This window comes from Perissodus microlepis, chromosome 6 (assembly GCF_051167445.1).
Source record: "Perissodus microlepis isolate ML-2025 ecotype Zambia chromosome 6, ASM5116744v1, whole genome shotgun sequence".
Classification (NCBI taxonomy): domain Eukaryota; kingdom Metazoa; phylum Chordata; class Actinopteri; order Cichliformes; family Cichlidae; genus Perissodus; species Perissodus microlepis.
Genome location: NC_140466.1, coordinates 14,894,394 through 14,915,869, shown reverse-complemented (window position 1 = coordinate 14,915,869; position 21,476 = coordinate 14,894,394). Strand labels below are relative to the sequence as shown.

The 21,476-nt window shown below is 38.3% G+C and overlaps 1 protein-coding gene and 1 pseudogene across 3 annotated transcripts; one reads left to right on the top strand and one right to left on the bottom strand.

The window, feature by feature from the left end:
• Positions 1 to 683: 683 nt before the first annotated feature.
• LOC146385311 (phosphoribosyl pyrophosphate synthase-associated protein 1-like) lies at positions 684 to 13,828 on the top strand. Of its 3 annotated transcripts, XM_084930968.1 has the most exons (11): positions 691 to 1,389; positions 3,541 to 3,593; positions 3,689 to 3,755; positions 5,067 to 5,239; positions 5,875 to 5,990; positions 6,114 to 6,169; positions 7,537 to 7,682; positions 8,779 to 8,820; positions 10,448 to 10,518; positions 10,854 to 11,000; positions 13,000 to 13,828. In XM_084930968.1, the coding sequence occupies exons 1-11, from the start codon at positions 1,226 to 1,228 to the stop codon at positions 13,156 to 13,158; spliced, it is 1,194 nt and encodes a 397-aa protein (XP_084787094.1). In that variant the 5' UTR covers positions 691 to 1,225; the 3' UTR covers positions 13,159 to 13,828. The 3 variants fall into 3 exon arrangements, with proteins under 3 accessions (XP_084787096.1, XP_084787094.1, XP_084787095.1); XM_084930969.1 differs by lacking the exon at positions 8,779 to 8,820; XM_084930970.1 differs by lacking the exons at positions 5,875 to 5,990; positions 6,114 to 6,169 and having other exon boundaries at positions 684 to 1,389; positions 7,497 to 7,682.
• A 2,712-nt stretch (positions 13,829 to 16,540) lies between these two features.
• LOC146385310 (GTP-binding protein Rhes pseudogene) lies at positions 16,541 to 18,173 on the bottom strand (annotated as a pseudogene).
• Between the last annotated feature and the right edge of the window lie 3,303 nt (positions 18,174 to 21,476).

Here is a 21,476-nt window from a genome sequence, read left to right as displayed (position 1 = left end):
TTTGTTGTATAACTACTATAGTGATGAGGGTGGTCACTTTTAGGTAACATGTTTCTTTGTATTTCTTCTCATTTTCCAGAAATGAATTCGTTCCTTTGTTTTGCTTATCAAAATGGAGCTCAAATGCAGACTTTGTCAGGAGGCAATAGCATACGCGCACACACACACACACACACACACACACACGAACTTATTCCATGGGGAAATTATCTTGTCTAAGACAGTAACTTGTCTGTACACCTGCACACATGTGCTAAAATATGGGGATTAATAAAAATATCTTTTTAAAGAGGCAAAAAAAATATCGTAAAAATTACATGTTTTTCAGTAGAAATGTAAAATTAACTTAAAAACTCAGTATTTTGTAAATGATTTGATGCAGAGGGCGTTTTTTGTTTCTTTCTTTTTAAACCTATTTTAATCTGCTGGTACTGCACCTTACACCGAGCGATTACTCACTCGCTCCAGCGTTGTCTCATACGATTTAAAGCAAGAATCCTTTTTTTTCCCATTGCAGTCCAGTGCAGGGACAGAGGGGTAAACCAATCCCCGCAGCTCCCACCACATTTCTTTTTTACTCCGTTGCGCTTTAATTTTAGGTAATACGAATCCCGGTTTCTGATTGGTTAAAAATTTAATCACGCGCGCCTGCTATTTCTAACTTCTTTCCGATTGGACCTCCAGCTGTCAGTCGCGACTTTCCCACATCCAATGAGCTTGTGCACGTGGCGTTTTTTTGTTACTGCGACGGCTAAGATACAGAAAGTTTTAAAGCAGCTACGTTTTAATTATCCGGGCGACGTGTTTGCAGTAGCGGGTTGTTGCTGTACCTAAGGCTGCTTTTGGCACCTTTCAGTTCCCTTAATAGTTTAGAAAAGCAGCGCGTTTGCTCTGAATGCGTCACAACGTAAGTGACCGCATGGAAACGGAGAGCTCAGCTTTCCATCTGCTGTGGACTGTGGTAGAGTGGGGGTTTCTGTGGCGGTTGGCGATTTGTGTGTGGTCGTTGATTCGCTAACGCTAGTGTTGCATCCACATTACACGTGGAGCATGTGCTCTTTGTTGGCGTTTTAGTGTTTATTGTATTTTTATTAATTTAAGAATCGTCTGCATGGCTGAGCTCTAAAACGTGCTCGAACTAGATTCAAGTATAGTAGTCGGTTTTCAGCTAAATTGGGCACTTTAAGATAAACAAAACCAGAGCCCACAGTGAGTCCAAACCAACATGCCAGTTAGACGCTTTGGGGGTCACAGGTCTTTGGTCTCTCAGTCTCAGTCCCCAAAGCTGTCCTATGGTTACACGAAAATGAACATTGCCAGAGGTGGCTACCGTGTTTTTTCTGCCAACTCTTCCGCCGCATGCACCGAGCTGGCCCAGAAGATAACAGAGTAAGTGAAATTAATAACTGTTGACTTAATGTGTTCGTGTCGTTGCAACATATTTAACGACTTAATAACAATGAGTACATAGTCATGTTGATTCGTGTGTTATGTTGACATGGCCTTGCTAGCAAGCCAAGTCTCTGTCAAAACACCACGTTACAGCTGCACGCGCGTGACTTTACGTTGTTTTTAATTCAGTACGACAAAAACAATCACTATTGTGAAAACTGTGGACCAAGGCATGACAATCACACTACTCTCGCCACAAGATGATGGTGTAACTGCTCAGCGTAGTGTGACCCAGTGTACATGGCCTACATTCGTACATTACGTAATGCATGTTCAAAACATCCTTTTAACACACTTCAACAAGTTTTATGGCAAATACTGAACCAAAGAATAAAAGCTTTAGAAACGGAGATTAAAAAAAGACTTTGCACTGAACATTTTAAGAAAATCCAATTAAGTGGATATGCATCACCTCATTGTACCCGAAGATGTGACAGTAAACCTGCAAAAGTGCATAAATATTTGTTATATGTTAAAGTATTGATGTTTACTTTAACTAAACTGCCTGCCTATCTTACTTTTTGATAACTGATTCCAGATGTCATTGCATGCTGTGTAACTATTTAATCAGCTTCTACTCCAATTTATGTACCTCAATGGTCAACATAACCAAACCTGCCACTTTTCCTAAAAATCATTTTATTTTGAAGTGCTATTACATAGTAACGAAACACTGAGGATGGCACTGTACAGTGAAGATTTTTTTTTTTTTTATTAGCTAATAACAAATCTGTTTTTTTTTTTTTTCTGCAATGGGAGATAAACCTGTCAGACCTGTCAGTGGTAATCATTGTTACAAAGGGAGTATGCTTTTCAGATCCAGGTCTGTCTTCGAAGTAAGCATGGTATAGATTTACTACTGGGTATTACTGTGATAGGCAAAATACTTAATTGGTTGTGATTCATAGAGCATGTACATGAGGCAGTGTTTCTTTTGGTTAAAAACAAGTGGTTCTCTTACTGTAATTTGAAAGCATCCTTTATTTTTTTGTTGTTTTTGTTTTATTTGTTTTTTTGCTCCTGTAGCCTTGTCAGATAGCCAGATGGAAGTTGCACTTCCCACCCAGTAGGGAGGGGAAAGAATCAAGGTTTCTTAGTTTTCAGTGCTTGGCAAAGTTGCAGGAGATTTTTTTTTTAGCCAGATTATGCTTGCGTTTTCATGCTGTGTTTTCTTGGGGAGCAAAGGTTTTAAAAAACGACAGAGAAAATGGAGAGAAAAATATTAATGAATACTGTACTGAATATTTATGCTAACGTGCACTCAGAGGCTGGGTGTGAATACGACTGGAACAAAATCATCCTTATTTTTATTCTTCACTGGATGTGATGAAAGGAAAACAACATGCTTGAAACCTTCCCTGGTTAGACAAATATATCTTTCTATGAACAGGAAAAAGAAAAAGACTTAAGGACAATGTCTCATATGTTCATCCCCTGTTTTGATTAGGCTACTTTATGGTACTGTCATAACAAAAAATTGAAAAAGTCTGAGATTTATGAATGCAAACAGGGTGAGGCAGCAGTACAGAGTACAGACTGATGGGTTCTCTGCTTGCATTTTGGCTGTTGCTTTTTGACCTAAATAGCTTCTAGTTAAGATTTATAATTTTTTTTTAAGAACCGCCAACTTATCAGAGCCCAAATTGAGGTGTTTACCTTTGAGACTAACGGTAAAGAAACAAAGTACAATTTTTATGATGTGATCCAGGGGGATAAAGCAAGTAAAGAAATTTTGTCTCACCAGTAAGTTCAAACTTCTAAATTTATATCAGAAAATAGAAAAGGTCAGTTATCAGTGACCAAAATTATTTGTTAATTAAATGTATTTCTTAAAATCATTTAAGAAACTGATCATTTCACCTAGATAAATGGATTTTGACACACACGATGTTGATAGCCAAAATATAAGGTTTATTTCCACACAATAATGTAATAATTTTAAACTTTGGTTCTTGAAGTTCTTCAGATGGAGAGCTATCAAACTGCTGGGCAGAAAATAGTGTCTTAGTACAAAAATAATATTTACACGCTTCAGTTAGTGCAATACACCAAGGTATGTTTTTTTTTAACTCTGTTTTTTTTCCCCAGGCGTTTGGGGGTGGAGTTGGGCAAGTCAGTGGTTTATCAAGAGTCAGATTCAGGTGAGGCCAAGCATTTAATGTCAAATATTAATGAACTATGGTTTCCTGTTGCCACAGTAACTCATGAATACATAAAAACTGTGCTTTTTATTCAGAGACTAGAGTGGATGTGAAAGAATCTGTCCGTGGACAAGACATCTTTATCATTCAGACCATTCCCAGGTGAGACAGATGTCTTTAGCAAAAAAAAAGAGAAATGATTAATCTTTTAAAGGTAGTATTTGGTGTTCTTAAATGTCTATCATCCAGCGACACCAATATTGAGCTAGAAAAAACAAAAGAACAAACAAACAAAAAAAGCTTAGATTAGCCACCTGGCTTGAAAAGTTAGCTGGTTTTGACCATGTCTGCATGACATTGAGTTGTTGAGATGCTTAGGCATACCTAATAAAGTGGCCAGTGAATGTATATGTTTTACAAGAAGTGAGAGTGAACGGTTGGCTGGATTAGGTGGAACCGAAAAAGATGACCCCAAATGAGTGCAAATGTATCACTTTCTGTTGGATATGTAAATGACCAATTAACTGTAAACACATCAGCTAAGACAACTTTATGCTTTGATAAAATAATAAAGTTCTGATCAGACACAACTCTTAATCTATTTATTTAATGTTCTAAAGTACTTTATTACTGAAATCGGCGTGTTTTCAAAGTTTTATGTTATAAGCACATGTCCTTTATGCGACACAATAACATGGCCAGCTTTTTAAAATCTAAATATGACCTCAGATAGTTACTAGGAATTCTAACAGGAGTCGAAGCATATCTATTTTTGTGCTGTGACTCAGTTAAGTTTGCCTTTTCATGTCATGTGAGGTGAGTTTTCCACCTTGTTTGTCATTCTTTTGCTATGACAAAAAAAGTGGCTCTAAAAAACAACCAGAGGTATTCAATGTTGTCGAGTTCTAGCGCTTCTCCTATTGAGTGTGCACAGAGGCAGCAGTTAAGTCACCTGCCTATCTACATGTTGTGTCTTGCCATTAAAAACAAAAAACAAAAGTAGTCAAACTGGTCTAATAATAATATAAATAACTTTCCTGACAGTCGTCATCACAGCACAGTTTTGATTTGTAGTTACTATAGATCAGAATCATCTGTTAGACCTTTTCTTACGTGCAAATGTTTTTCCTGAGTCAAACTTGTCATTTACGTTAGCTGACTTTTAAAGCTGTTCTTCTCTCGGGGTTCACAGGAAAAACCTGTTTCGATGGTGCAGGTTACTTGTAAACGATGCAAATTAAAAAAAAAAGTGAATCTTTGTTCAAATACAGTGGTGTTTGCACTGTCTGTGGACATGATGTTTGCAAACAAATGTTTAATGGCAGACCGAACAGTCTCTTTCATCTCATAATTATAAAGCATCGTTCTGTATTTTTTGTCCCTAGATTCAATATTCCATACCTGTACCTTACAGTCTGTGGCACCTGATATGGTCTCTTATGTCTTTCTTTCTTTTGATGTTGTGTTGCTCAGAGATGTCAACACAGCTGTCATGGAGCTGCTGGTTATGGCTTATGCCCTAAAGACGTCCTGTGCCAAGAACATCATCGGGGTCATTCCCTACTTTCCTTACAGCAAGCAGTGCAAGATGAGGAAGAGAGGCTCCATTGTCTGCAAGCTGCTAGCATCCATGTTAGCTAAAGCTGGTATATATGCTGTTCTCATTTCCTTTGTCATCATGTTTTTTTATACGCAGGACTGAATAAATGAATAAACGTGATACTTTGTTGCCTGTTTCCATTCATGTTTGTTTTTTAGCACAATAACCTATAGCAGTTAGTGTTTTTGCAGGATTCATAGGATGGTCTTCTGCCAGAATGTTATTCAGTGTCTAGTTTTTCAGTATGTTCCTGGTCTTGCTCAGTCATACTGTTTATGCTTCTTCCAAAGTGCCAAATGGCAAACAAATACCTGCAAGCTGGTAGAAACAATCTTCCTGTGTGATTATAAGTCAGCCACTACAAGTTGTGAAATCGACAAATGTTTCAAAATTTGTGCAGTATGTACAGGCTTAGGGATGTAAGAAACTGTACATGTAAATGTATTGTTTTACAAAATGTCCTACCTTTTTATTATTAATTCCATTTGCTTATTTCAGTTGTCTTAGTTCACTGTGCTTAAAACTAGTGATTTAATAATTTACGAAGCTATTAACTTTTAAACAAATCAAAATGTTATTTTTCTGTCACCAATCTTGAAGAGCTTTAATTTCATGATACAGGCATTTCTGAAACTATATAATCTCACACACATAAACATATGTTATGTGTTTGTACTGCAGGGCTAACTCACATCATCACTATGGATCTTCACCAGAAAGAAATCCAAGGCTTTTTTAACTTCCCTGTTGACAACCTGAGAGCTTCCCCTTTCCTCATCCAGTACATTCAGGAGGAGGTTAGGTTGCTTTATACTGTAGGCTCAACAAGATGTGCCTCCTCATCAAACATACACACAAATAGTGTTTTACTGTTATGTATAAATGGTTAGAGGTCAAGAGTGGTTTTTTTTTCTCTTCAGATCCCAAATTACAGAAATGCTGTCATTGTTGCAAAGTCCCCCTCGGCTGCTAAGAGGTAATTTGGCAAGTCTGACAATGCCGATATCTTTAAAGTTGCTATTATGAAATGCATTAGTACTGTTTCTCTTGTCTAAGGAGCTTGGAAAGCTGTTTCTCTTGACTTTTTTTTGCCTTAAAGTGTTACCCTTTGTGAGCTAGAAGAAACTCAGATAAAAGCTACACACACCTTAGTACTCAAAATGTAAAGACTGAATTAATGGTGCAGCCAGGTTTTTATAAACTGTAGGATGTTTTCAAGCATGAGGTTCTTCCTCATACTTGAGTCTTGAGTCTTGTGCTCAAAGTCACATGGATACTAGTCCCTATAGGGGCCTGCCTGGTGTGTGGGTCCTTCTGTTAATATACTGTGAAAGCTAGTCCAGTAAGCAGCTTACATAACTAATAACCTATTGAAACTTTTTCATCCTTTTATGATCTTAATGTTTCAGGTGTTCACTACATGCACTGTGCACAATTCTCTTCAGAGCAAGCTACACGTTCCACAGTTTTTGCCATTGTCACAGATTGAATCAGATGCTTGTTGTGTAGTAGCTTTATTAAATCATGACTGCTGTTAGTTGCATTCACAGAACATGACATCCTTTTTTTTTTTTTTTTTTTTTTTTTTAAAGAAAAAAAAAAAATCACTAATCATAGGTTTACCAATCATAGCAATCATAGGTTTCGGAGCTATTAACACTGTGGGCCTGCACCATTTGATTGCTTTGCTCATGTATGAACATACTGGCATGTATGCTAATTTAAGAAAGTAATATTAAAACATATATTCATGGTTCTTCTTTGCATGCTACATATTAATTGTGTAAGACAAAGCAATCACCTACAGGCTCTGTAAGCACCACAGTTACTTGTTAAAGACATGCATGACAGCACATTCCAGTAACCCCCATGTGCCACTGCACTTAAAATTGTGTAGCAAAGTTTATTTGCAAATGATAACATGCACATAACAAAGACTTAATGTCGATGTTCATTTTGTGATCAGCTACTACACATATATGACTTGTAAGGATCTGAGTGTTATAAAAATAATTCCCAACACTATAAATGCAATATACATGTTAATGATCTTGGTGCTCTAGGGAGTTTTTATAGTAACTTTCAAACAATGGGAATAAAAAGAACTGAGCTGAAAGTGAAAGTGTGGACAAGCTAGAGACTAAATTAAGAAACAAAAGAATGCCTAACGCTTGTATGGCCTCCTAATTGTGCTTTTGTGTTTTCAGTATACCACTTTTTCTTTGGTGGTGTAATCTCTGTCCTTTGCAAACTTCTTTCTGCTCTCTTTTCTCTGTGTATTTTTTATGTGTTGTTTTTGTCAGTTTCTTTGACATTGTGTGTCTGCATGTTTGTCTGTCCTAGAGCTCAGTCTTATGCTGAGAGGCTGCGACTTGGGCTGGCAGTGATACACGGGGAGGCCCACCACTCAGAGTCCGATATGGCTGATGGTCGACATTCTCCCCCTTTGTCTCGTGCTATCACAGGACACACCGGCCTGGAGCTACCATGTAAGATAAACGGCGCAAACCTATCTGTATCTGTTGTTGTTGCTTTTCTTTCTTTTTTTTTTTTTTTTTTTTTCTTGAAGCCTTGATGGTCATTTACAGGTATTATAATTTTACTGGGAAAGGAAACTGTTTTATTACTAACTCTGTTTTTTGTTACTGTCTGTCTTTAGAAAAATTCATTTTTATTTTCATGTTGATTGTTAGAAAGCTTCCACAAGCTCCCTGTTCCTGTTTTGATTCTTTGCCAAGACACCAGCAGTGTTCTTTTAATGTTTGACTTCCTCAATTCTTACCTTCGTGTGCATAATAATCACGAGAGCTGCCCTGTAAAACAGCACTGGCAGAGTCCTGACTGAGAGGCTCTCCCATTGCGTATTATTTATTTTGACCACTAACTCAATGGTATATGCCAGGTTTAAAACATTGTGTTGTCAAACTTGACATTTTCAGTAAGAATATAATGTTTATTCAAACTTAGGCACCATAAATAAACAGAAAGCCTCTTCTTTGTATTCACTTTGAACAGACAACTACATCTGATCATAAGCCAAATCAAAACCTAAGCTTGACACATAGACCTCCATAAACTGGCACGGTGCTGTAGTCGCTGCAGGAGTTTTAAAAATATTAACACGTTTTAAGATAAGAGTAATGCTGATGGCACAGCAACAAACGGCAGCATGTGCAGTTTTCCCAAAAGCTTGCAGGCCAGCTCTGCCTCAGACATTGTTATAACCACCTGTGAAATATTGCAGGTGCTACCTGCCACCGTCGCTTCCTTCATTTCAGCACCAGATTTATTTCCCTCACCTCATTCCACCCTATGTACTCTCCTTTCAGCTAAACCATCTCCCCGTTCTCCCGCCTCAACTTGGAAATATGTCAGCAATATCTTTTTGCTGTCTCCAGCAAGGGCTGAATCTGACTCTTCTTATGTCATCTCTCCCAATTTCACTTTTCATTGATTACATAAAATGTCAGGCCTTCTAAGTCTACTCTGAGTTTTTAGAATATTTTTTTTTGGAAGGGGGGGGGGTATTTAATTATTTGTCTAATCATGCCACAATGTTTTGTACCATCCTATCCTTTTCCACAGCAAGCAGCAGACAGGTGCCATTCCCTGGGATAGAGCTTCCAAGTATGATAATATTGCCTGAATCCACTCTTGCCTCCTATTGATTGTTTATGCTTCCCTGCATGGAGTGACAGTGAGTTGCTGAAGGCTTCCACTTCTAAGTGGTGCTGGTCACCTGTGGAACCTGAATGAGGTTTCCTCTTTTTAGGATTAAATCACTACTTTTTTCCTATCACACACTGTTCTGAAAGATGAATACGGCATTTCAAATTGACGTTAATGAAACCAGTTAGTGCAGCAAAAGAAGGGTTATACCCCATACCATGTCAACATTAAATACTGTGAGTAATTTTTTGACCTACAAAGTTATTTACAGTGAATTTCACATACACTGAGTGAAATGCACTGTCTTGATATCCATCTTTGAGCCACAGTGTCTGATGAGTGTTCATGGTAATTGCTGGAAGCCTTCTTTTTTTGCATCATCTGTTAAAATAATATCGATTCTTATAAAATTAATAGTTGTTACCTGAGTGAGAAACTCTTAAATGAATGATATTATGAATAAAGTATTAAATTATGGGCTGAAGAAAAGCCTCGAGACCAGGGATGGGCAACTCCAGGCCTCGAGTGCCGGTGTCCTGCAGGTTTTAGATATCACCCTGGGTCAACACACGCCTGAATCAAATGATTAGTTCATTACCAGGCCTCTGGAGAACTTCATTACATGTTGAGGAAGTCATTTAGCAATTTGAATCAGCTGTATTTGACCAAGGACACATCTAAAACCTGCAGGACACTGGGACTCGAGGCCTGGAGTTGCCTACCCCTGCTCTAGGCATATTAGCATTTTAGTGTTAACTCAAAACTATTGTTCATTAATTGCTTAACATGAAAGAAATCCTGACAAACAATAACACCACCCTTTGATAGTTATGTTTTGCACTGTGATTACATCCTCTTGTTTCAAGTTTCTGTTTTTGAGTTTTAGGTGTCAGATTCTGCGTGATTCCTTCTGTCCAAAACGTCTAAATAGTATTAAGACTTTAGTTTCATGACTTCCTTCTCAATCCAGAAATAACTATTTTAAAATGTATATTTTGCACAGTAGCCTTTGTACATCTGATTTTTCACATTATTGGGATTTCCACGTGGGAAACGCAACAAATAAGACGTGTTGAGTTCTAGACCTGAATCAATTGTTGCTTGAAATCCCTTCAGGTACATTTTAATGTTATATGTTTGGGTTGAGCAACTTAAATTCCCGATGACTCTTAGTGAATCTCCAAGATGAACCTTTTTATATTCTTATGGTCGTAAATAGTGTTTTGGATTACAAATAAGAATCGATTCTGGTCTGTTTTCAAAGGGAAACCCAGTTCTGCAGTCATATCTACCACTGTACCAAAAGCAGCTGTACGTCTTGGTTTGGATTTAGTTGGAAGCACAAATGTGAAAACTGTGGAATTATATATTTTGCCAAAATCTTAACAGTTTGAATGGTACTGTAGTAGTTGAAGCTTATTGGGTTAAAGCTGTCTGCATGGTGTTTGCAGGTTTTAACCAAATCCCTTCTCACCAAATGCTCATTAACTTTACTTCATTCCAATAAGCTTCCTCTGATTTGGGTTAAAAGAAAAGACCTGTCTTTTTTTCCTGAGAGTAATGCTAATATTTTTGTGTCTTTTAGTGATGATGGCAAAGGAGAAGCCTCCTATCAGTGTTGTTGGCGACGTAGGAGGCCGAATTGCCATCATTGTTGTAAGAGCTCTAAGTTTTATGTGATTATCTTAAAACTACTATTTTAACTACTATTTTAACTGAATAATGGCATCTCATACATATATGTATTGGTAGGAAACAGCTTTAGTGGGGGGTTTATAAAAAAGTGCAGTGTGATCATATCTTTTCCGTGTTCAGAATCTATTGTTAATTTTCAATCAATTAACAATAAATAATCATCTTTCCAATAAAGGATTTCAAATATGGTTAGTAATGCCACTGCATAAGCTACAGGGAAAAGGCTTCTTTTTGTTTACACCAAAATGTAAATGCTGAAATTCAGTTTTTGTCTGTATGTGTGGGCATTTTCTTAGGATGATATTATAGACGATGTGGAAGACTTTGTTGCAGCAGCAGAAATTCTGAAGGAGAGGGGAGCCTACAAGATCTACGTCATGGCTACACATGGCTTGCTGTCAGCAGAGGCTCCGAGACTAATAGAAGAATCTGCTATTGATGAGGTAAAATAATGTGCACTTGGTATAATTGATTATAATTACCCATTACTGACATTAACTTTTAGCAGTCCATGGAAACGCATCAGCATTAGAGATCTGCTGAACTCTTTCTGTAAAAGTAAAATTAATGGGTGAAAAATTTTCACAACCAAACCTTTGAAGCAGTCTCATCCTAGGTATGCACTCACTGGCCACTTTATTAGGTACACACATTCATTAACACTACTGTCTAATCAGCCAAGCACATGGCCGTGTCTCAGTGCGCTTATGCATGTAAACTTGGTCAAGATGACCTGCTGAATTTCAAACTGGGCATCAAACAGGTGATTTAATGATTTTAAGTGATAGAACGGTTGGTGGTGCCAGATTTGCTCATCTGTTTTTCAGAAATTGCTCATCTACTGACATATTCCTCTTCTCTGGGAGAGAATGCCTTATTGATGTCAAAGGAAAATGGCCAAACTGATTTACACCTCGGTTTCTGCTGCAACACTGGAGCGTTAGGGTCAGTGTAAACATGAAAGCGTGGCTCCATTCTGCATCGTTTCAAAGCGGGTAGTGGTGATGTTTATGGTGTGGGGAATAATTGCTTGGCATACTTAGAGCTGCTTCCAGCAAGTTAATGTGACTTGTTACAAATGGATCTAATTATCCCAAACTGGTTTCTAGAATTTCACAGTGAGTTCATGTAGGGGTGGGCGGTATAAACGGTATACGGTAGAAACGATATAAATTTGAGATTTTGACTATACCGCTCTACCGCGATAGCGCATGTTGATGGTGTCATCCAGCTGCGCCTGTTTTGGTCGAAAGCATTGCAGTGGCTGCAAACAACATCATCTGCAAATTATGCCGGGCGACAGTAATAGCAAAGAGACGAAGCAGTTTTGGAATATGGGGAAAGCCAAAAGCTGCACTTCCTCCACTTCTGTACCATTGATTCATTAGTGCTGAATTCTCTCGCAGCTGCTCTATTCCCATGTTGTTGCAGTATATTCTGCCATGCAATTGAATTTGTCCCTAACCAGAAACCCTCACGTGAAATTTTATCGAGTGGTAAAAAGTTTGTAGCACATTATTATTTACCAGCTAGTTTGACTTCAGTAACCTTACAAAAGTCACTGCTGTTTAGTTTTCTGTCTTTATTTATGTTGGAAGTGATAGCAGAGCTGTACGTTGTAATTTTTCAGAAATCTCTCAGTCAGAACATGCTATATCATGTTTAGGTGGAAGCTAGCGAGCTAACTTCCTGCTAACTTCTAACTCCGTTGAATTTAATAAATTCTTTCATGGATGCCTGGATGTTAAACTTAATTGTTACACCTGGTAAAGCAGCAACGCCGATCATTTTATTAAAGATGAAAGAATTTAGACAGTTTTTAACTACTCCGCGAGGCTCCTGCCTACGGTAGCCATAATGCTCCAACAATCCATCAAGCGGTGCGCCTTCATAGCTTACCAAAGTCGTACTAAAACATTTTTGACAGATTTCTGCGCTCTGTTTGCTACATAAAATCGGTTCGAGGTCAGTAAGCACAACCAGAATTCATACATAAGGCACACTGTCGATTTTTGAGAAAGTTAAAGGATTTTAAGTGTGCCTTATAGTGTGTAAAATACGTTATACAGAAGAAAAGAATATATCGCGATATATATCGTTACCCCACGTGCTTCAAATTATACCGTGATATGGATTTTAGGCCTGTTATAGCTTAAGAAAGAACAAAGCTCGAGAGTTGGGGTGAAAGAATTGCTTTTAGTCATAACAAACGTTAAAAATGAAAAATACAATTTTATTAACATGTATGTGTAAACATGCAATTACAAGATGTAATAACATTTGACACACACAAACAAAAAAAATTTAAAATGCACTACTAAATAAAGCTGCATTAACTTAACTTCCTGTGTTGTTAAATAATAGAAAATTTAAGATTGTGGTTCAAAAAAACCTGTGTACCTGTGTGAAATACAGCAATAAAAGGGTACATTGTGCTTTCAGGTGGTGGTGACCAACACTGTTCCCCATGAGGTCCAGAAGCTTCAGTGTCCAAAAATCAAAACCGTGGACGTCAGTATGATCCTGGCTGAGGCGATCAGACGCATCCACAATGGAGAATCCATGGCCTATCTGTTCCACAACATTGCTATGGATGACTGAGGCAACACACACGTACATTTAGGCTACATCATTCATAAGCACATACACTGAGGACCAAGAATCCAGTTTACTTTAAGCTCGGCTTTTAAGCTGTTACAGTTTGTTTTCCTGTTAATCCTTAGAGAATAACTGACTCTGTGTACTGTATGTCAGCAGTCTCCAACCTTTTTGGCGCCACGGACCGGTTTATGCCCGACAATATTTTCACGGACCGGCCTTTAAGGTGTCGCGGATAAATACAACAAAATAAAACTAGTACCGGTACCGAAAAAAAGAAGATTTATTCATAACACACTTGAAAAGACCCAGGAAAACCGAGTTAACGATCAAAACGATAACAAAATAACGCTGAAAACCGATAAAAACCCTGAAAACCATACATTTCACACCTGAGCCTCAACTCTCGCGGCCCGGTACCAAACGACTCACGGACCGGTACCGGTCCAAGGCCCGGGGGTTGGGGACCGCTGCTGTATGTTACATATGAAACTCAGACTTTGCTTTATTTCTCATTTCTGTTACACAGAAGAACTGTACACACTACTCAATGGTTTCACTTCGCTAATGTGTCTTTCATACAGTCTGACAACATAAATGTCACAAATGATGTATCACGTGGACCCTCTCATTACACTGTAGTGTTTGCCAAATAAAGCTGTTCTTCATGTGGCTTTCTTATGTTTATTTTTTATCTCTATTTATTTTTTTGATGCCATCTTGATTCAGAATGATAAATGCTAAGCCGAATAACTGGGTGGGGAAGTAAAGCTCTACACCACATCTGGCATTTTCACATACATTCATTTGTATTTTAGATGTGTGAAGATTTTTGTGGAACTGCCAGAAAACTACAGTAAAGCGGCTTCACACCTGAACTGAAACTCTCGGTAGCAGTTTCAGTCACTGTTCAGGCGGCTGTTTTTGTGAAGCATGGAAAAGCATGAAGTACCCACCTGCAGTTAGTTTACAGTACTTCATGATTAATACTTTTACAGTTGTCATATGTGATAACGCACAATACTTAGGAGGAAATGAAATGCAGTCCAGATAAGGAAGGGAAAAAATGATTTGTGGTTTTGGAGCCAGGCCGTTGAGATTTTCTTTTTTAAAATAAATTCTGCAAATAGAAATCTTTTGCAAGCATTGTAAAGTAAACTAGATGATCAGAATTTCAAGTGTAAAGCAGAAACTTAAAAATAGTCCAGCCCCAGAAAAATAGTGGATGCTGCTTTTTATTAATTAAAATTGAATGTAGTTTTCAGTTTACTTTTTTCCAACATATTTCAAGCAAAGGCAAATTTATAAGTGTATTACTCATCGAAACATGACTCACAAATGAGTAAATATAGACATGTGGCAGTTTTTTTTTTTTTTTTTTTCTACAGAGAGACAAAACATTTAAATAACTACATTTTCACATGCGGGCACCACGTAGACATTTCGTAATCTTTGTGTTTCTGTCCAAGACCCTGAACTTGTTCTAAACGCCTCAGAGTCACTTCAATCTGCTGAGGAGCTTTGACCAAGTCTAGGAGCAGAGACGTGTTATTGGAAAAAGTCAGAACTGTTTAAATGGTCACCAGCCCAGTAAATATGATCATTTAGCATCAGTAAAGCATTCTCAGTGGGATAATAAAATATGTACATGTATTCTAAAGAGCCTAAGCTATTCCTTGGTGTAAATTAAAGTACAACTCCATGTAACAAGATGACAAAAGCACACACCTGCATGACTGTGAAGCTGTTAGGCCTCCCTTCCTTCGCAAATGAGCAAGAGCAGAGTGCGGAAGAATGTTTAAATGTGGACTGAAAGAGGAACTGCCCACAAACGTTTACCAGGCCACTTCCTCAAATTAAAACAGGAAACTTTGTTCAGTCTAATCTGATTGGGGGGGGGGTGTTCGGACCAGAACTACAACGGTCTCCCAGTTGCATGTAGGGGAACCATGCACAGCTATTTCAGGAACTGCATAATGATCTGCGTTGTCACAGCTACACAGTAGTAATGCACAACCTCTGCGCTTTGAGGGGTCCTGAAAAGCGCTATATAAATGCAATCCATTATTATTATTATTTTTTTTATTATTATTATTATTATTATTATTATTATTAATACAACTGTTGAGTATTCAAATGTTGTGATGCTATTGAGAGGCTTCATTTGTTTTGCTTAACTTTGTCTACCATTGCCTCAGGGGTGGAGACCGTAGTGCTGACCTTACTAACCTATGCTAAAGTTGCTTTCATCTTAACACGTAGTTCCAGGAGACGTAAAAGTCTTTTTTTTTTTTTTTTTTATAGATTTGGCTGCAGGTGTTTTGGTGTCATACATAAAATCATTTTCCTCAATAGGCATGCCTTAAATATGTCTGTTTTTAAAGGTTGTATTTAACCTGTATATAACCTTGTTTGCAGGTACCACAGTAAATATAGCGTACCCACATTGAGGCCTCAGTTAATGTAATGTGTGTTTTTCACCAGCAGATGGCAACAGAGGTCAGAAAATACTGGCAGGCGTGTGCAGTTAAGAAATTTAGAGCACAAATTGTGCTAATCACAATTGCTTTTACCGGATGTTCTCATTTTTTATTTTGTTTAAATCACTTGTCACAAGAAAATAAGTAACAAGAACAGTGAATACTTAATTTTGTAATTTTATGACTGCCCATGCAAAGGGAATGGTAGAGGGAACATGCTGGGGCCTCACCCAAAACAAACAGTCTTTGCGGTCCTATAATGTATGCATGGCATTAACAAAGAGATGCTTCTAAGCTTTACTGCATCATATTTAACCATCTCATATTATGAAATTATACCTTTCAGTTTAGCTTTTTGTGTTATAAGAGGGCTATAAGACTCCAAAACATGTTCTAGAAAATAATTTTTGCTGTATTAAGTCTTCTTTTTGGCTTCCAACTTTATGTATACACTACTTTTTATCAGCACGGTTTCTATTGTCTTTTTGCTCATTTTGTGACCTTATTACTACCTTATTCATTTGTAACCTCCTGACATCCTTTAATGTAAATAATAATTCCGGTGCTGTGGTTAACACTGTTGCATCACAGAAGGAAAGCCCTGAGTTTAAATCCACTCGCCTGCTGGGGCATTTCAGTTTAAGATATGCATGAGCATTTTGAAATTGGCTGTAGCTGTGAATGGTTGTCTGTCGCTCTGTGTTAGCCTTGTGACAGGCTGGTGATTTGTCCAGGGTGTATGCCTATCATTCGCCCTATGACAGCTGGTAAAGGGTCCAGCCCCTCTGAATTGCATGGGTGGAATAAAATTGATGTTGTACTTCTTCACATACATATCAATGCTTATCTATTTTTCATGTCTTTAATTATGTACCTAGGTATGTTTATTTACAGAAACAGAAACATTTTCACAAGTGTTGCTTTTCGCTTTTATTACACATTAAAGACACTATTCCACATACATTTGTTAAATAAACAGCTAAAAAATATATGAATACATGTGATGATAAAAAAATGAAATTTATAAAAACAAGCATTTTGAATGGCCACATCAAAATGAAAAGTGCATTTATATTTCCATTTGACCACAGTTTTTTTTTAATACAAGGGTAATGTTATGCTTAGTAGAAAATCCCAATTAAAAAAATTCAAACAGTATCATGTGCTACAGGTGAATCACTAAGTTAAAAAAAAATTACATGAGATATACAACTTTTGCAGAGGCCACACCTGATACATATATACACATACTTCCCCTTAGTAAACAAAGGATAGCAACAGTCCAGATAGCTTAACATGAGGAAATTCAATAGCTTTACAGTGATCTGAACACCAGCAGCATGTCACCAAATAAGCAACAACAACGTTACATCAAGTACACATCTAATTCATTCTCTCCATTTAATTTTAGGTTCACAGATATTCATAAGGTAGCAGTCTGTTTAGGCTCGATCTGTACTTATTTTCTTCTTCCTGAAGTGTTTTTTGTGTGTGTTTGTGTGTGTCCATAATCCCAGCCAGGCAGCTCTTATGATGTCCAGGTTTCTCTCTCGTTCTCTCTGTCCAGCAGCACTGAGTTTCACAACATACCTTCCATATTCTCATCCACCCTGGCTTTTTGTGAAGCAAAACACCATCTCCCCTCCTGTGACACTCACTATGACAAAATACAGCTGTTGGTCTTGTTCATGGGTGGCCGAAAATCGGTGTCTTTTGGAAAGGTCTCCCTGCGTCGACGTAGTGCGGGGCTGAGGCGGCTGGGAAGGTTTGCCTGTTGCAGGAGCTCCTTGAACACTTCAACGACATTGGAATTTTCCTTTGCTGAAGTTTCCACATAACTGTTGTTCCAGTCCATCTCTACAGTTGATAGCACGTCCTCGTTGGACACTTGACGCTCCTCTTCTCTGTCCACCTTGTTTCCCACCACCACGATTGGTGTGTACTTGTCCTCTTTGATCTCAAGAATCTCATCTCGGAGGCTCTTGACTGCCTCCAGTGATTCTGGGTCATCCACAGCGTACACCAGTGCGAAGGCATCACTGCTTTGGATTGAGAGCTTGCGCATGGCGGGGAAGGAGTAGCTACCACTGGTGTCCAGGATTTCCACGGTGACCTTGACCCCGCCAATGTCATATTCTTTACTGTGCAGCTCCTCCACAGTACGCCGATGTTTGGTCTCAAAGGTGTCTTGGAGAAAGCGTCTGATAAGGGCCGTCTTCCCCACGCCTGCTGCTCCCAGAAACACCAGGCGCACGTGTGTCTTCTCCTTCACCTCCAGAGACATGTCTTATTTTTCTTTCTTGGCCCAATTGAGAAAAGAAAATGTCCCAAAAAGTGTCTTATTTAATGCACTTGCAAATATTAAACCTGTCAGTAATCTTTAACCTAAATATTTTCTCAAGGAAATCTCTCCATGTGCAGTTTGAAAATTCTTGTTCCTGAGCTTCTTTCCTTTTTGTTTTTTCACCTGATAGTTTTTAAGCTCCCTGTTGAAGCTGCTTATTGGGTGCTTCACTGTGCCCTAAACCTACACACACTGCCTTTTATGCTTGTTTTGGTGAGAGAGCTCAGTGGCCCACCCCTGCGATTGCAGCCAATCAGCTCAAGGCAGCCTGTTGAAGTACAACATCTTGACAACCAATGATTGCAGAGTATGTAAATCAGTGTAAAGGGCCACTTCAGGCAGAGAAAGGAGGTGCTATATGAGAGTGGATACACGACAAGCATAGCATAGAAAATATTGTCTGAGTAGAGCCCTGATTATTATTCCAAAGAGTCGCAGAGTACTTCAGTGAAAGGAAATAGTACCTCAGGTTTGATAGTATAAGGAAAGAAATGCACACAAATAATCAGGTAATTTATTTCATTAAGCAGCATTTTGACATTTTCTTTGGTTGCAGCAGGATGGGCAGTTTTATCTTATCTGTTGTATTTATTTGTCATAGAGTTCATCTTGATTAGACATGGTCATCCAATATATGAACATAATTTCTGATGATAAAAGCTCTGTCTTATTCACCATAAATTGCTATCAGTAACTCATTTGCAATAAATAATATAAGAATGCATTCGTAGAATGATAAACAGCCATCTCAGGTGATGAATTCATGGTGCATACAAAACGCACCATGAATTTTTTGCGAAATCAAACATTGTCCATAAGATCATCTTTACTTAAAATGAACAGAGGAATTGAAGGTCAGCTTCCAGGTAAGGTTATTGTTTGATTTGCAACAGCTGCCATTGCATATAATAATTTGGAAGTTGAGATAATAAACAAAAATCAAGCAAAAAAAAAAAAGAAATGTGACTTAAGCTCCTCAGCCTTTATTATTCACTAGTGTGGCTATTACTAGCAAGTATGCATCTAGCTGTCTAAGAATTAATCCTGCCTGCTTTCAGTTTGTTCCTTGGGAGTGAATCAGACTTGTGAGCCTTTCTAAATTCCCCTCCAGGAGATTGACATCGTCTCACAACCTACCTGGTTTGTTAAGTTACGCAGCAGCGTGGAAACACGGCAAGCTCTAGAGGACACTGCAACCTGTCCCAGCTGCTCATATTTTTAATATGCACTCGTATGCTTTCATCTGGGGACTGCTCTGTCTAAGCTGAGCAACAGAGCAAAGCGCTGTGGGAATTCAGCTGTGGACTAAAACAATGCGAGGAAGTCAGTGCTCGGGAATTTAAATTTGTAGAAAAGCAATTTCACAGCTTGATTTGATCACTTTCAGACGAGTCAAAGGTAGTTCAGTTAAATCACAAGATAAACTGTATCCTGTTGTTAGGCTCAGGTTGCTTTGTACGCATTGAACTGTATTCTTAAGAATACATTTCAGTGCATTGACAGTTTCTGAAATTGCAAGATTGTCAGCATAGCAGGTATTATTTGCATAAACTTAAATAGTGGTCTTCAGGCTCTTGTCCTTTACTTTGTGTAGTATTTCATTTTATTGCTATAGTTATTAGATACTGTGTACAGTGTGCACTGTGTGCTAAAATACATCAATGACACGATCACTGCATAATATAATTTACTGTGCAATATTTAACTGAGCAATAGCATGTAGTTGGAGCATAAAATAAAAATATATTTAAACTACCCTAATCTAGAGGTGTAATGTAAGAAATACCAGCTGCCGTACATGAGGCAACTAAAGAGAAATATACCATAAAGAAAACAAAAAACTGTCAATAAGCACAGCTTTACTGTAAGTGTTATTGCTTTGTTACTGTGGCTTCTTGTTACAAGCCTTATGTATTAAAAAATGCAGTGGAAATATGTAAATTAAAAGTGGACCTCACACAACGTGAAGCCCTGCCCATTAATAGTTAACAAAGTAAATGAAAAGTGGCCTTCCCATCTGTTGCCTCTGGATGTTTTTTTGTGTACTTCATGTGCCATTATGTCTCACATCCCAGGCATTTTTCTATTTACGGTCACGTTGCCCCGTGGAGATGATAATGACCAGATGGCGTTGCCTGTCGGACTGAAACGAATTCAGCTCTGATGTGTGTTAGCGCTGTTGTATACCATAGAACAACATAATGATTCCGTGGCTGTTCAGTCCAACGTGTTGATGTTTGTTTGATGCAGAAATAGCACTTTTGTTTTATCCTCCTGTCGTTTGATTTTTAGTTTACATGCAGTTTTCAGTGGCAGCTCAACAGGTTGCTTTGTTTCCACAAGCTGCGTCGTGACATTATTGTAATGAATGTGCCATTCTACTTCAGCTTATTTCCTTTTGTATGCATGCACAACCTTGCCCCAGTGGCAGTGGCACACAAAATTTATTGGAGTTACAGTTTGTTTGTTTTTTCCCCTGTGGAACTAAAAGAAAACTAAGAAAAGATGCAGAAAAATGCTTAAAATATTCAAAGTAGTACACCTCTTTCTCTCTTTGTTGACACTGTCGTTCAAGGCTAATCGTGAAAATATTCTGTAACTGATGGACATCAACTGGAGCACCTCTTAGACAGGTTTATCAGTTTTTGTAAAGTGACATCTTTTTTTTGCATTTTTACCTCTGCACATGAAAATGGTGGCTCAATAAAGGTGTAATTTCAATTCAATTTTATTTATATAGCGCCAAATCACAACAAAAGTCGCCTCAAGGCGCTTCATAGATACAGAGAAAAACCCAACAATCATATGACCCCCTATGAGCAAGCACTTTGGCGACAGTGGGAAGGAAAAACTCCCTTTTAACAGGAAGAAACCTCCGGCAGAACCAGGCTCAGGGAGGGGCGGCCATCTGCTGCGACCGGTTGGGGTGAGAGAAGGAAGACAGGATAAAAGACATGCTGCGGAAGAGAGACAGAGGTTAATAACAGATATGATTCAATGCAGAGAGGTCTATTAATACATAGTGAGTGAGAAAGGTGACTGGAAAGGAAAAACTCAATGCATCATGGGAATCCCCCGGCAGCCTACGTCTATTGCAGCATAACTAAGGGAGGATTCAGGGTCACCTGGTCCAGCCCTAACTATATGCTTTAGCAAAAAGGAAAGTTTTAAGCCTAATCTTGAAAGTAGAGATAGTTTCTGTCTCCCGAATCCAAACTGGAAGCTGGTTCCACAGAAGAGGGGCCTGAAAACTGAAGGCTCTGCCTCCCATTCTACTTTTAAATACTCTAGGAACAACAAGTAGGCCTGCAGAGCGAGAGCGAAGTGCTCTAATAGGGTGATATGGTACTACAAGGTCATTAAGATAAGATGGGGCCTGATTATTTAAGACCTTGTATGTGAGGAGCAGGATTTTGAATTCAATTCTGGACTTAACAGGAAGCCAATGAAGGGAAGCCAAAACAGGAGAAATATGCTCTCTCCTTCTAGTCCCTGTC